Source organism: Scylla paramamosain, chromosome 26 (assembly GCF_035594125.1).
Source record: "Scylla paramamosain isolate STU-SP2022 chromosome 26, ASM3559412v1, whole genome shotgun sequence".
NCBI lineage: Eukaryota > Metazoa > Arthropoda > Malacostraca > Decapoda > Portunidae > Scylla > Scylla paramamosain.
The window spans coordinates 18,387,110-18,404,090 of record NC_087176.1 but is presented as its reverse complement, the minus strand read 5'-3'; the positions used below and the strand labels follow the sequence as shown (position 1 = coordinate 18,404,090).

General features: G+C 38.1%; 1 protein-coding gene across 1 annotated transcript in view; it reads right to left on the bottom strand.

Moving 5' to 3' along the window:
• Positions 1–16,981, bottom strand: part of LOC135113774 (prenylcysteine oxidase 1-like) — a 210,812-nt gene that overhangs the window by 99,664 nt on the left and 94,167 nt on the right. The window contains exon 4 of the mRNA XM_064029358.1: positions 6,000–6,208. Coding sequence (XP_063885428.1) covers positions 6,000–6,208 — 209 coding nt within the window. The remainder of the gene's footprint in view (positions 1–5,999; positions 6,209–16,981) is intronic.

The following is a 16,981-nucleotide window of genomic DNA, read 5'->3' as shown; positions in this document are numbered from 1 at the left end:
CTCTGGAAACTGGCATTTAAGTGGGCCTTTTTTATTAAAATTTTTTGTTGCCTTTAGCCAATGCCCCTCTTACATAAAAAAAAAAAAAAAAAAAAAAAAATAGATGCAAGTGAAGGTGTGAGGATAGGAAGAGGTAGGAGAGACAATGCAGAGAGGATGCAGTAAAGGAAAATATACACTTATCCCCCAGCTATAGCGGGTTTTGCTAACGCGGTTTAAAGCTATCACGGGAACAATAAAAAACACATTAAATGGGCTAACGCGAATCCTAGTGGAGCTATCGCGGCCCATCCTATGTCCAGGATGTTCACGTGACAGCTACGTCATATTTCTTGGCCAGATTCGCTTGCTAATTGGCTGAATTTGACTGACATATTAGGCCGTGATTGGCTTGCACACTCCCGCTTCCTTATCCAGCCACTCTCCCGCTCCCCCATCCCTCTAGTCCCTCCCGCCACAGTTGACTGAGTGGCACGTGCCGTGGTGAATCTCAAGGTCACGCGTGTGTATCTCGGGACAATGGCCTCTACTCCCCCTCCTGGCCACCCAGGGAGATCGCTACCACCCAACCCGACCCAGCGAAAGGCAACAGCGGCGCCTGGGAAAGAAATCAAGAAGAGGAAGAACCTTACATATGCTGTGAAATATGAGATAGTGAAATTGATCGAGAGTGGACAAAGTAAAAGTTCAGTGGGCGCTAAGTTAGGCATCAACGAGTCTACAGTGAGAGGTATTTACCTTAAGAAGGACCACATTAAGGCACATATGAACCTCACTAGTGATAGTGCTGGACATAATGCTGTGCGAAGCTCAAATCATGTCCTCCTCAAGACTGATCTATAAATCATGGTGAGATAAGGGAAAAAAAAAGGTGCCAATATGTTGAATTGTGTTGCTACTCTGGCGGGCCACGAACAATTTTTTTTTTTCCTATGTATTCTTAACAATGGCTATCGCGTTTTTAGCTATCACGGCGATGTTAAGGGACCAATTTCTCGCGATAGCTGGGGGTTGAGTGTACATGAAAAATATGTTGACAGAGGAGAAAGCATTAGAAACTTGTAGTCACTCCCAAGGAGGTACATGTGGGAGCTTAACGGGTGGTGCAATCCAGCTGCTGATCCTCCACCATGTCCATTTCCTATAGTGAGTCTCAATTACATGGAGTACGGTTGTAGCCTGCACTCTAAAGACAACCTGTCTTATTATAAGCACTGGACTATACCCACTACATATATCTATACACTCTTACTATGTGAATCACATATTCACTGCTTCCGTGTCAGAGACCCGTCTCTGTGTGCAGAGCATATAACAGAGGTGATAGTGTCTGACATGGAGGCATAGTACATTCCTCACTCTTTTTCTTGAGCTAAACCTTCCAAACCTTGGTTTAACACAGAATGTTCTTATACTGTACATGATAGAGATGGCCCACAAAAGGTACCTGAGCCTTTCATCACATGAATCTTATGTCATAGCCAAAACTCCTACATTAATAGAAAGTGTCAAAATTTTTTTAAGATCTAACTCCCCTTGTGACTTCTGGCATCTACCCAAAAATATCTCCAATAACTTTGCTTCTTCTTTCCCTCCTTTATTTCAATCAGATGGCATCACTGCTATCACATCTATCTCTAAAGCTGAACTCTTCACTCAAACCTTTACTAAAAACTTTACCTTGGACAACTCAGGGCTTATTCTTCCCTCTCCTCTGCCCTCTGACTACTTCATGCTACCTATTAAAGTTCTTTGCAATGATGTTTTCCATGCCCTCACTAGCCTAAACCTCGTAAGGCTTATGGACCTGATGGGGTCCCTCCTACTGTTCTCCCAAACTGCGCCTCCATGCTTGCACCTTGCCTAGTCAAACTCTTTCAGCTCTGTCTGTCAACATCTACCTTTCCTTCTTGCTGGAAGTTTGCCTAAATTCAGCCTGTTCCTAAAAAGTGTGACCATTCTAATCACTCAAACTACCATCCTATTACTTTAATTTCCTGTCTATCTAAAGTTTTTGAATCTATCCTCAACAGGAAGATTCTTAAACAACCTTCACAACCTTCTATCTGATTGCCAGTATGGTTCCATCAGAGTCACTCTACTGGTGATCTAGATTTCCTTACTGAGTCTTGGTGAAGCTTTTGCTGTTGCCTTAGACTTATCAAAAGCTTTTGATAGAGTCTGGCACAAAGCTTTGATTTCCAAACTACCCTCCTATGAGTTCTATCCTTCTTTCTATAACTTCATCTCAAGTTTCCTTTCTGACTGTTCTATTGCTGCTGTGGTAGATAGTCACTGTTCTACTAAATCTATTAACAGTGGTGTTCCTCAGACTTCTGTCCTGTCACCCACTCTCTTCCTAAAATTTATCAATGATCTTCTTAAACCAAACTTCTTGTCCTATCCACTCCTACGCCGATGATACCACCCTGCACTTTTCCACAGCTTTTCATAGACATCTAACCTTTCAGGAAGTAAACATTTCACACAGGGAAGCCACAAAATGCCTGACTCCTGATCTCTCTAAAATTTCTGATTGGGACAAAGCAAACTTGGTATTGTTCAGTGCCTCAAAAACTCAATTCCTCCATCTGCCAACTCAGCACAACCTTCTGGACAACCACCCCCTCTTCTTCAGTGATACTCAACTGTCCCCCTCCTCTACAATGAACAACCTCGGCCTGTCCTTTTCTTATAATCTCCTTTTCTTATAATCTAAACTGGAAACTTCACATCTCATCTCTAGCTGAAACAGCTTGTATGAAGTTAGGCATTCTGAGACATCTCTGCCAGTTTTTCTCACCCCCTCAGCAGCTAACTCTGTACAAGGGCCTTATCCGTCTATGTATGTACAGTAAAATCCCTCTTATCTGGCATCAACAGGACCGCCAACATGCCGGATACTTGAATAGAAGTGAAATTATGTCCACAATCACCACCCTACACTCACGCATCTTACCATAACAAAGATCAGCTGATCTTAATCAGCAGCTGATCTGATCAGCTGCTTAAGTGTAAGCACAACATGCTTCCTCTTTTCTACAACTTTAGGCATGATGAAGGCGTCAGGCGATAAACAGTGCACATGCAGGACTGAGTCAATGAGTAAACACAGTGCAGTGGGCCGCGGGTGGCATGAAGCAGTGCTCTCTGGTGGCGAGGGGACAAAGTATGCCTCGCGCGGGAATTTTAATCGATTTTATGAGTACACATTGATTTTTTATTGATTTTAAGGCTCGGAGAAAAATGTGCCGGATACTTGAAGCTGCCGGATACTTGAATGCCGGATGAGAGGGATTTTACTGTAGTATGCTTCACATGTTTGGGGGGGGGGAAGGGGTTTCAATCATACTGCTCATTTAGACAGGGTGGAATCAAAAGCTTTTCATCTCATCAACTCCTCTCCTGTAACTGACTGTCTTCAGCCTCTTTCTCATCGCCGCAATGTTGCATCACTAACTATCTTCTACCACTATTTTCATGCTAACTGCTCTTCTGATCTTGCTAACTGCATGCCTCCCCTCCTCCTGCAGCCATGCTACACAAAACTTTCTTCTTTCTCTCATCCCTATTCTGTCTACCTCTCTAATGCAAGCGTTAACCAGTATTCTCAATCATTCATCCCTTTCTCTGGAACACCTTGCCTATTTCTGTATTTCCACCTTCCTATGACTTAAATTCCTTCAAGAGAGAGGTTTCAAAACACTTATCCTTCAATTTTTAACTACCAGTTCGGACCCTGTTTGGGGAGCAACATCTCAGGGGACTTTTTTTTTTCCTATTGTATTTTTATTGCCCTTAGCCAGTGTCTCTCCTACATAAAAAAAAGGGAAATAAAAATAGAACAGTTTTAGTGCCCACCTGGTGAGGAAACCATAAATGTCCTCAGGCAAAGCTGTCCCATGACATGCCCCACATGAATAACGATCTCTCTCTCTCTCTCTCTCTCTCTCTCTCTCTCTCTCTCTCTCTCTCTCTCTCTCTCTCTCTCTTTGTCAGTAATTGCCAAGCACCTATTTATAGAAGCAAGGTTGTTTTCCTAATGTGCTCACTCGGTCTCCACGCCGTGGAACTTGAGGAGAGACGCGAGTTAATTGTGCCCTCACCTCCCTCCCTTTGATGTTTTCGTTATGATGTGGTTTTAGCATAAATGGGTCATAATACGTGCTTGTGATGCCACCAGGGGGACTGTGGGTACATCATGAGACAAGGCAGGGGATGTAATCAAGTGGGGGTACTTAGTTTTTTTGTATCCAAGATGTCTTGATACCTCCTCAAACTCCAGTGTTCTCTAGAAAAACTCCTGTTACATTCATGGGTTCATTCAGTGGAACATCACCTCTCCTCTTCTATACCTCTTCATCCTTTCCTCACTGAGACTCAGCTGTTGGAGGATACTAGCAGCAACCCTTCTCTATTCCTTCCTATTTTCTATCCTCCTTCACCAAAGCTTGCTTTTGGCAAAGCTGGCTTTTGCACCTATTTATGTAACAACATTACCTGCTCATATGCCACACCCTTAAATCTTCAGAATTTTCCATTTGACTTAAATTTCAAAGCCGGTCTTACAAAGTCTCTCTTCTAACTCCTCTCACTACATTTTTTTTTTACTACAGTATTCTCTCAAGTTTTGCAATTGCTATCTTCCCAGAGCACAAGGCTAAACTTGAATTGTTAAACTCAGGATACTGAAAATGCTGAAAAAATGTTTATTTATTCTAGCCACATGACCTAGAACTGTGTGAGTTTTGTCCTCACATCCACTGTGATACAGAGGTGCAGCACTGCCACATCTAGAGGTGTGTGTGTGTGTGTGTGTGTGTGTGTGTGTGTGTGTGTGTGTGTGTGTGTGTGTGTGTGTGTGTGTGTGTGTGTGTGTGTGTGTGTGTGTTTTGTCTTCATATGTGTCATAAGAACATGATAAATAAGGTAAGCTGCAAGAGGCCATCAGGCCTACATGTGGCAGTCACTATACCAAGCATACCTACCTACTTCCACTTATGATCCTCATCCATAAATTTGCCCAATCTTTTAAAGCTAATGACTCAGCACTAACAACCTGATTATCAAATCTATTTTACTCATCTACCACCCTATTTAAGAGCCAATTCCTTCTTATCTCTTTTTCAAATCTAACTTTATCACACTTGAACCTATTATTTCCCTTATTGCTTCTATCCTGATTACTGATCCTGAAAATTTTGCTTACGTGATGCAGTAGCATGGCACCTCCACATCTAGAAGTGTGTGTGTGCGTGTGTTTTGTCTTCACATCTGTTGTGATGCAGCGCTACAGCAGTGCCAAGCTGCCACATCTAGAGCTGTGTGAATGTGTGGTTTGTCCTCAGATGCAGTGCAAAGCAGTGGTGTGGAAGTGATGTGGATGTGGCAATGCTGCAATAGTGAGACACCTCTCATTTGTCTGCATGTGTTTTCACAATGTGACAGTGCTATTGCTGTATAGTGTGACACCAGCCTTTCTCTCCCCCTCTTTTGCATGCAAGCTGACATAACTACTTATAGTGTTATGGCAAATAAATGGTTTATCCACACAAATAATCTGTATGTTCAGGTATGTAAGCTGTATACAGAAATACATATGCAATAAATAGTATGTTCTTGATACTGATGGTGGGAAGACATGAACCATACATGTGATGAAAGTGCAAAATTCAAGGAGATAATGTGTAAGAGTTGAATTGATAAGAATTTAAGACTCAGTGTGAAACTTGAGGATGGTGTAACTTGGATACCATGAAACTCTGGAGACACTGTATTTATCTTCCAAAGTGAAGCACATCCTTTTCCATTTTCTTTTTGTTGAAATTTCCATCCTTCATGATATCAATGTTTTGGTACCACCAGCTTTGGCTTTCACCTTTCACTGATCACCCTGGTGAACAGGCCTTCAAGGATATTAGAACAAATGTGACCATAGTAAATCCCGATGGCAAGAGTTTATGCCAACATTATATTAGCAGTAAGCTACCAACACCTACCAACAAAAGCATGCATCTCTGGAGTCTGCCCATAGTTGCACTGGAGTGCTGACATCACCAGCTCACTGATGGTCAGTGGACTGAAACCCTGCTCCATCAACCAGTCAGTTGTTGACATCTGTGTCATCCTCAACATCTCTTTGCTCATTGCTAACAGTAATGATGCCACATCCTTGAATGCCTGGCCCTCATGCTGCAACTTGTAGATCCTGCAGGGAGAATAACAAAGGAATGAATAATGAACGAAAGTCCTATATTGCCCATTAAGAAAAATTAAAGGATATAAATGATGGTACATATACTCAAGTATATGTAATGTTCATTCATATCATTTAAATCCTGAAAACTTTAAATGAAGCAGTGGTACAAGTACAGCCAGTGACAACATGAGTTGACATTCTCCATAACATATAGGAACTATGAAAATATTAAGACAGGTAAAATATGATAAATGTCACTAAAACAATGGGAAAATAAGTAGGTAATGGAGTCTGGAGATTCTGATGTTGTCACTAAGATATGATTTGCCAGCCAGTTTCATGTTCAGGTTAGCCATTACTACTTCAGCATCCTTGGTTCAAAGCTGTTTTCCTGGATTATCCGAGGTTTACTTCAACACCTGTAATACATCTCCTGACATGACCAAAACGATTTAAGGGGAAAGTCCAATATGGTAATATGAAAATAACTTTAGAAAATATGATTTTTATTTATATGACCTGTGGATACACCCAACCTTTTGGCTATTAAAGTTTTTTTTTTTCTTTGCATAATTTTAATGCCCAGAGCAAGAGGATTTAAATGGCAGCTGTGTAGGTGTTGCTCACTGAATAGGATGCAATTGCTGGCAGACAAAACTGACCCTTTTTTCCAATGAATAACCTAAAATAATCACATATAAATGTATTCTGACTACATCATGCTACCTATTAAAATTCTTTGCAATTATGTTTTTCCATGCCCTCACTGGCCTAAAGCCTCAGAAGGCTTATGGACCTGATCGGGTCCCTCCTATTTTTCTCTGAAACTGTGCCTCTGTGCTTGCACCTTGCCTAGTTAAACTCTTTCAACTCTGTCTGTCCACATCTACCTTTCCTTCTTGCTGGAAGTTTGCTTACATTCAGCTTGTTCCTAAAAAGGGTGACCATTCTAATCCCTCAAACTACTGTCCTATTACTTTAATTTCCTGCTTATCTAAAGTTTTTTAATCTATCCTCAACAGGAAGATTCTTAAACATCTATCATTTCACAACCTTCTATCTGACCACCAGTATGGGTTCTGTCAAGGCCGCTCTACTGGTGATCTTCTAGCTTTCCTGAATCTTGATCATCCTCTTTTAGAGATTTTGGTGAAACTTTTGCTGTTGCCTTAGACATATCAAAAGCTTTTGATAGAGTCTTTCACAAAGCTTTGATTTCCAAACTACCTTCCTACGACATCTATCCTTCCCTCTGTAACTTCATCTCAAGTTTCCTTTCTAACCGTTCTATTGCTGCTGTGGCAGACTGTCACTGTTCTTCTCCTAAATCTATTAACAGTGGTATTCTTCTGAGTTCTGTCCTGCCACTCACTCTCTTCCTATTATTAATCAATGGTCTTCTAAACTAAACTTCTTGTCCTATCCTCTTACACTGATGATACCACCCTGCGCTTTTCCACGTCTTTTCACAGACATCCAATCCTTCAGGAAGTAAACAGTTCATACAGGGAAGCCACAGATTGCCTGACTTCTGACCTCTCTGAAATTTTTGATTGGGGCAGAGCAAACTTGGTATTGTTCAATGCCTCAAAAACTCAATTCCTCCATCTATCAACTCGACACAACCTTCTGGACATCTATCCCCTCCTCTTCAATGACACTCAACTGTCCTCCTCTTGTACATTGAACATCCTCAGTCTGTTCTTTTCTTATAATCTAAACTGGAAACTTCACATCTCATCTCTAGCTAAAAACATCTTCTAAGAAGTTAGGTGTTCCGAGATGTATCTGCCAATTTTTCTCATCCTCCCAGCTGCTAGCTCTGTAAAAGGGCCTTATCCATCCATCCATGTATGGAGTATGATTTACATGTCTGGGGAGGGGTTCCACTCATACCAGTCTTTTAGACAGGGTGAAATCAAACTCCTCTCCTCTAACTTACTGTTTTCAGCCTCTTTCTCATTGCTGCAATGTTGCATCTCTAACTATCTTCTACCATTATTTTCATGCTAACTGCTCTTCTGATCTTGCTAAATGCATGCCTCCCCTCCTCCCATGGCCTCACTGCACAACACTTTCTTCTTTCTCTCACACCTATTCTGTCCACCTCTCTAATGCAAAAGTTAACCAGTATTCTCAATCATTCATCCCTTTTTCTGGTAAACTCTGGAACTCCCTGCCTGTTTCTGTATTTCCACCTTCCTATGACTTGAACCCTTCAAGAGAGAGGCTTCAAGACACTTATAATTCAATTTTTGACTACTGCTTCGGACCCTATTCATAGACCAGCATCTCAGTGTTTTTTCTTTTTTTTTGGTTATATTTTTGTTGCCCTTGGCTGGTGTCCCTCCTGCATAATGAAAAAAATAAATAAATAAAAAAATGTAGCGAATGTGGCACCTTGATTGCTTTGTGCGGAGGACTGAAGGAGGGACTGAGGGTAACTCACTTGTGCATAGCTTAGTGACAAGAAAGATACATTGGAGGGAGGATGTGTGTCACTCTGCTCCTTGTCCTCCTTTTCTTCACTTCTTGGGGCATTTCTGAGTCATGTTACAAGTATGCTGATGTCAAGAAAGCATAAGAAGCTGATGATGGCAGCAGCAAGAAGCAACAAAAATAAAACATCTAACCAATCACTTCAAGGCCATTCACCTCCCACTACACTGCTCACAGCATTAGGTGGCTCATACAATATACAATGTTAATTGCTAGTATTGTAATAAAAACTTTTGCCATGTACCATCCACAACCTTAGAACACAATATTGGACATGAGAAGAGCAATCTGCTTACTAAAATGTTTGGAACAAATGTATACATGAAAAAAGGATTAGAAATAACAGAAAAGACAATGAAGAAGAAAAGGGAAACAAAAAAAGGAGCTACAACCAAAAATTATGCACCTAGAGAATTTTTATTGAACCTTGCAACACTGAGGGACATGGCATGCCCTGACACTGTTAACTTTAAGGGAGTAATACCTTAATATGGAGACCAATGTGCCGGATCCTTTTATATACATATTGATATGTGATTACTGATACAGATAAATACACTAGGGTGCTCCTCAAGCAGTAACATCAGCAAACTTCCTTATTTTTTTTTCTTCACAAACATTATGTTGTGGCACTTCTCAAATCTCGCAACTGCCCACCCCTCTCTATACTCATCAGGTGATGTTCTAAACCAAGTTGTTTATGAAACCCCCTAATTTGTTTTATCATCATGATGTCAGATGTGTTCACACCATCACACCTTCATTGTTAAAACCAATGTGACATTACTTGGTCATGATCTGCACTCTTTCTGTCTTTCCTTCAGAGCCATGGTCATTCCCTGACTGCTTTCAATCCCATTGGCTCTAACATCTCCCTGTCTCTTCTATCTCTCTCTCTCCTTTCTTCTTACGCATGTTAGATAAATGCTTGGGACTTCTAGGAATGAGGGAAGAACAGTCTTCATAGCTTTGTTCCTTTATGTATAGTATGTACAGAGACTCTAGCTTGTTCTCTCTATCCTCATATTTGGGATGAGTCTACTCTCCATACAACCATTCTGTCATTTTATCATGTGAGGGAACTGCATACCTGGATGCTTAGTCAGCATGTCAGATTATGATGCTCTTGGTAACTGTGAACACAGTTGATTTGGCTACCTCTGCACATCATACTCTGCTCTGCATAGTCAACTTATTTTGGTAACCACAGCCAGCCAAATACATTCTGATTGCTACATCTAACCTCTTCAGTAAAAGGTATTAACAGGTATATGAGTAAGAACATAGTGTGTAACATTCATGTTAAGCATTGAGGCCTTACCTTATTCCAACTAAGGCCACCTGCATTAGGCAGTTCACAACATCAACTTGATGTTGAACACTTTTTATATAGATTTATTTAATTTGAAACAAAATAGAACTCTTTAATCTGGAAGAAAGAATATCATACTAAAAAATAAAATAAAATAATGCAGACAATTCTACCAATAGTTGCATTTATTTTCAGATTCAGTTTTAAGCATTGGAATACTATGTTAAATACCAATCCTGGCAACTTTGGAAACCCTCTGTGATAGCTGGATCACCTGAGTCACTTGCATGACTGCACCTAACAATGACAGGAGGATATAAGTACACACACAACTTATAGGAACAGTGAAAGAAGGCAGCTCACTGAAAATTGGAACAAGAAAGGAATACAGGTAACTGTAAATAATAACAAATGAAATATAGTAAAGAATGCAAGAATAATCAAAGATTATGAAAATGGATCACCAAGGTGTTAGGTGCTGACATAAAAGCAGCAAGTTTAGAACAGTATTAATAACCTATTATGTGGACCAGAAAAAACACTGTTCAATGCAGAGCATAAGAAAAGTTCTTCCTTTCTCCATTACAAAAATTACTCGATAAAAATATAGCAAATGACAGTAGATAACAGTACAGAGACTGCTGAACTCAGTTTGTTTGCTCAAGTATGAAAGTATGAAAACAATGTATTAATTATTGTATTTGATGGCTTATAAGACACACAAGCTTATAAGAACCACATCAGTTTGGGCAGGCATTGAAAAAAATAAATAAATAAATAAAAATAAAAATAAAAAATAACCAGGTTTAAGCTCTGACTATGAAGTGAAGGATTTCACCTGACATTTGAAGCCCTCTCATATGTATTCAGATTCTTATTAGATTGCAATATTTCACATTTGGAAACTTTAATATTTGCTAGGTCCTAAAATCAATCCTGCTGTGAGATGTAAACAAATATAGCATAGGCAGTGACACTGTCAGAGTCCAGAGGGGTAATAAAGTTTGTACATCATATTTTTTTTTATCATCATTCTACACATAAGCATAAGGATGTGTGAAAATAGATTTACCATATTCTCTACAATGTATTTTTATTTGAAATATTCAATACATTTCTAAACCAAAAAGTGTGGGAATAAATTTGTTTTATTCATCATGAAATTTAGTACAACTGTAGTTTTTTTATTCAAGTTCAAATCCATGAAAATAAATTTGTTCTATCCATGTCTTACCTCAAGGAATGATGGCATCATACTAAGGAATGCAGTGAATCTCACACATGTTGTCAGGTTTGGTGTGTAACCAACCACAAGTTTGTTTTGGTACATGCAACATAAGCGTCATCATTTAATTTCTTCCTGACTAGTGTTATATGTAAGTATGACCTGTTATACATTGTTATCTTGCAAAAAAAAGAGTTGTTTTTATGGTGTAGAAACAATTATCACTTTGTTTACATGTGCAAAGATATTTGTGGTTTGATTTAAGGGCCACTGATGGCACTCCATGGTCTCCAATGTCACGTGACAGGCACTCCAGGATGAGATGTTGCCATAGACTTACCACTAGCCACTGCCCCAAAGCTGAACCTTGGGTTTATAAGATGCAGGCTCATTTTTCTGAGATTTTTTTTGGAAAAAAGCACATCTTATAAGCTATTAAATACATTACTGTCAAGTATAAAAAGAATTAATCACTTAGGTGAAGCAGAGGAAGCAAATGCAGAGAGAGAAATTGCATGGACAAAATACACTGATACTTAGAACTTGCAAATTGAGGGAGCTCCTAGACATATTACTGATAATTTATTTTGATTTATAAATATTATTACATAATTCTTGAGACTCATGGAATTGGAAAACTCCACTGCTCAAGACATAACAGATATAATACACTTAACTCTCTATGATGCTGTCATGGGTTTCACTTTTGCACTACACCACTATCATAACAACATTAAGAACTCCCAGATCTGGTTTTTCAAGGGTCCTAAGTTGACATCATAATCTAAAATCAGTGACCCAAATAATGAAACAATGTTTATCATGGTCCTAAAGTCACCACAGCAGTCAAAAATTATTAGCCATATAATCAAGTAATGTTTATTATTATTCATGAATCAATACAGTAGTCAAAAAACTCATGTTTAATATCAAAATTATTAGTTACCTTATTTTAATTTTTCTCGTTTTTGAAAACATATGATGAAGTTAATTCTCTAAATCTAAGGTTTGTTTGTTTTTTATCTCTCTCCTCAACAGGGAATGACCACAACAGAAGAGCCTCCATCTCTCTATTCCAAACACTCTCTTCTTGTTTGTTCAAGTGTCTGGCCACTACTAACACTCATTTGGCACCTAAACTCCTTAGCACTATCCTTCCAAATCCTGATTTTCTATTATGGTCCTGATTTCCTATTATGAAATTCATAATAGGAAATAGTAAAACTTCATAATTTACTCATATATACTATCTTTAAAAGCTCTGCTTTTCCCTTTCTGCAATGGCAGTGTCATAATTGAATTTGTTCATTTCTCTATTATAATTAGCTTTGTTCTTTTTATAACAGGATTTATGTTCTATCTGACTATTTTCCTTTACTTTCCCTTAGTTTCAAAAAGATTTACTTGACCTGCATCATAGGCCATCATAAATGTGGAATTGGTGGATAATTTTCCCTGAAAGAAACTTGAATCAATTTCAACACCTCAAAGTAGACTCGACCAGAGAGAGAGAGAGAGAGAGAGAGAGAGAGAGAGAGAGAGAGAGAGAGAGAGAGAGAGAGAGAGAGAGAGAGAGAGAGAGAGAGAGAGAGAGAGAGAGAGAGAGAGAGAGAGAGAGAGAGAGAGAGAATGAAGAAACCAAGGTGAACAAAGTTATCTCCCCTTCTTATATCCCCACCTCTCTCTCTCTCTCTCTCTCTCTCTCTCTCTCTCTCTCTCTCTCTCTCTCTCTCTCTCTCTCTCTCTCTCTATAGGATGATAAAGTTAACAATTCTGAAGACTGGTGAATTACACATACACTACACACACACACAGACACATGCCTGAGGGATGATGCAAAATTACAAAGGCATCTAAGAAACAAGAAAGACTGTGGAATTCTGCTAGAGGATTTGAATAAAATCTGGGATTGGAAAGAAATAAGAGATGGAATTTAATGTGAAGAAGTGTCATGTAATGGAAATAGGAAAAAGTGAAAAGAAACTGAAATGGACATATAAAAATGGGAAATGAAGAAATAATACAAGTACAAGAAGAGAAAGATCTGGGAGTGATAATACAGGATAGTCAACAGTTGGAGAAACATGTAGAAAAGATATTCAGAGATACATATAGAATGATGAGAAATACTGGAACAGCATTCCACTACATGGAAAAAGATATGAGAAAATAATTACCACCATGATTAGACCAAAGATGGAATATGTTGAATTTGTGTGGTCTCCACACAAGAAAACATGTGAAAAAATTAGAAAGGATGCAAAGAATGGCAACAAAGATGGTTCCAGAACTGGAAGAATTAACATATAAAGAAAGGTTAAAGGAAATGAATCTGCCAACAATGGGACAAAGAAGAGAAAGGGGAGATTTAATACTAATTTATAAACTGAAGAATAGAGTGGAAGAAATAGATAATGAGAAACTGCTGCTGAGAGAAGAAAATACCAGAAACACAAGAGAACACAACAAAAAAAACTAAGAAAAGGAAGATGCTTGAGTAACATAGAGAAATATAGTTTCCTAAAGAGAAATATAGAAGTATGGAATAAGCTAAGTGAGGATATAATATCAGCAATGAGTGTGCACAATTTCAAGGAAAAACTGGACAAGTGTAGATATGGAGACAAGACCACACAAGCACAGCTCAAACCCTGTAAATTACAACTAGATAAATACACACACACACACACACACACACACACACACACACACACACATACACACATACACACAAGGTGGAGCTGACAGGACGTGTTTTCCAGTGCTTACATATAAAAGTGAAGGAATAACACAAATCGCTCATAGTTGAACAAGATATGTTATGAAGACCCAGGAATACCTAGGTGGTAAACAAGAGGGGAGAAACAATACCATGAGTATAGTTATCCCGTTTATGAGAATGTTTTGTTTGTTCGTTTACATTTTGGACAAACATGGCAAAGGGTGCCACCCCAAAAGGAAAGGGGATCTTTTGAAGGTTTTACTGGAGAAGAAAGAGAAATTAATTATAGGTTGCAATGTAGAAAGATTTTGTATATGAAGGAAATGATGGATAAATTATTGGAGAGAGTAAAGACACTGGAGGCATACCATGAAACAAGTGTGAAGCTGGTGATTATTACAACAAAGTTGATTGAGATGGAAGATAAAAATGAGAAGTTGAAGATGGAAAATGATTGTTTGAAGAAACAAAATAAAGGAGAATGTAGAAATTGTTCAGAAAGGAAATAAAGAAATGAAGGCAAGTGTAAAGGATGTGAATATGAGGCAAAATAAGAGGATAAATTAACATAAAGTTTAAGAAAATCACTAAAGAAAATAATAGAACAAGAAAATGAGAAACAAAACCTGAGACAGAAAGTGGTAAACGTTACTAAATAAGAGAAGAGAAAGTAGAAACTGTTCAAAAAGGAAATGAGGAAATGAAAGCAAGTGTTAAGGATGTGGAAATGAGGCAAAATAAGACAATAAATGAACGTAAAGTTGAAGAAGAATCACTAAAGAAAATAATAGAACAACAAGAAAATGAGAAACAAAACTTAAGACAAGAAGTGGTACATGTTATTAAAGAAGAGAAAAGTTAGTGAGACAGAAAAGTATATACAAATAATTGTATTTGGTTTAAAGGAAGAGAAAACAGAAAGTAGAATTCAAAGCAAGGAAAAGGAAAAGAACCTGCTGAATAAGTTACTGAAGAAAGTGACAGGTGAAGACATTCAGGTAGTAAAGAAAGTGGAAGAGTTCCACAGAATTGGGAAATATGAAGTAGAGAAAATGAGACACATAAGAATAAGGTTTGCAACACAGGTTCAAGTAGAAGAGGTAATAAATCGGTCTTGGAGGTTGTCTGCAGATGAAGAATATAAGAATGTATGGATAAACAGAGATCTGGATAAGACTGGAAGGTTGAAGCAAAAGTGAGGCTTAAAAAAAAAAAAAAAAAAAAAAAACAGAAGAGAAGAAAAAGTTTTCTGGGGAGACATGAGAATAAAGAAATGGTACATCAAACAATAAGTAAAGTATGTTATACTAATGTAAATGCATTAATGTCAACAAAGATGGAAATAAATGAGTTACTAAACAGAACCGCACCAGATGTTGTTATATTATTTGAGACAAAATGCAAAAATGAATGGGGAACTCCTGACAATGGTGATGAAAAATATGATTTATGGATGAGAAATAGAAGTGACAAGGGGGGAGATAGAGTGATCATTCTGACTAAAAAAAATGTGTTAAAGTGAGGAAGGTTAAAAAGGGAAGACAAGTCTGAAATTCTACAAGTGATGATTAGAAGTCGAAATGGAATGATAATGAATTCTGTAGGAGTGTATGTGCCACCTATGACCAATGCTTGGCAAAAAGAAGAGCATGAAGAGATGTTGGTAGATGTGTTAAAAGATCTTGAAAAGATAGTGATGGAAAGTAGTGAGCAAGATGTTGAAAGGGTAAAGAATGGTTCAATACAAAATGCAAAAATGCTAGAAATAGTAATATAAATGCTTGGAATACATGGAAGAAAAGGAAAACTGAGACCAGAAGGGAGAAATATACTGATGCTAGAAATGAGTACGTTGAAGACAATAAGAATAGAGAGAAGAAACTATGAAAGAGATATAATAGATAAATGTATAAATGAACCCAAACTATTCTTTAGACATATTAATGGGAAGATGAAGAAGGAAGGTGTATCAAGATTGAAAGTTGAAGAAAAAATCTATGAGGATGCAAAGGACATGGCAGAGGTTATGAACAATAGTTTCAGATCTGTATTTACTGTGGAAGGGGAGTTTGATGCTGGAAGGGATAAGTTGGTGAGGAATATACTAAGTATAGTCCCTGTCAGTTATGAAGAAGTACTTAAGATGATGGAAGAACTTGATGTAAATAAAGCATATGGTCCAGATGGAGTATCAAACTGGATATTAAAAGAATGCAGAGAACAACTGGCTGATAAAATTCACAGTATGGTGGTGACATCATTGTTGCAGGAAAGAGTACCAAAAGATTGGAAGAGAGCAAATATTACACCTATATTCAAAGGAGGAAATAAGGAAAACCCACTAAATTATAGACCAGTGTCATTGACTAGTGCTGTAAGAAAACTATGTGAAAGAACAATAAAGGAAAGATGGATGGAACACTTGGAAAGAGATAAAGTTTTGGTAAATTGCCAATTTGGATTTAGAAGGGGAAGATCATGTTCCATGAACTTATTGGCCTTTTATTCAAGGGTAGTCAATATTGTGCAGGAGAGAGAAGGATGGGTGGATGGTGTCTACTTAAACTTGAAGAAGACTTTTGACAAAGTACCACAATGAAGATTGCTATGAAAGATATAAAATTATGGAAGAATTGGAGGAAGACTGCTGGAGTGGATGGAGGATTATCTGGATGATAGAGAGATAAGAACTGTAATACAAGACCAAAATTCATCTTGGCTGAAAGTAACTAGTGGTGTCCCACAGGGGTCAGTGTTGGGACCAATAATGTTTGTGATGTATGTAAATGACATGAATGAAGAAATAAATAGCTATATGAACTTATTTGCAGATGATGCTAAGCTGATGAGAAGGATAGAAAATGTAAATGACTATGATACTGCTAGATGATTTAAATAAGATAAATACATGGAGTAAATCTTGGCAAATGGAATTCAATTTAAGTACAGTGGTACCTCTACATATGATTGCATCTATATATGAGTTTTCCAAGATACAAGTAAAAATTTGCGAAAAATTATGCC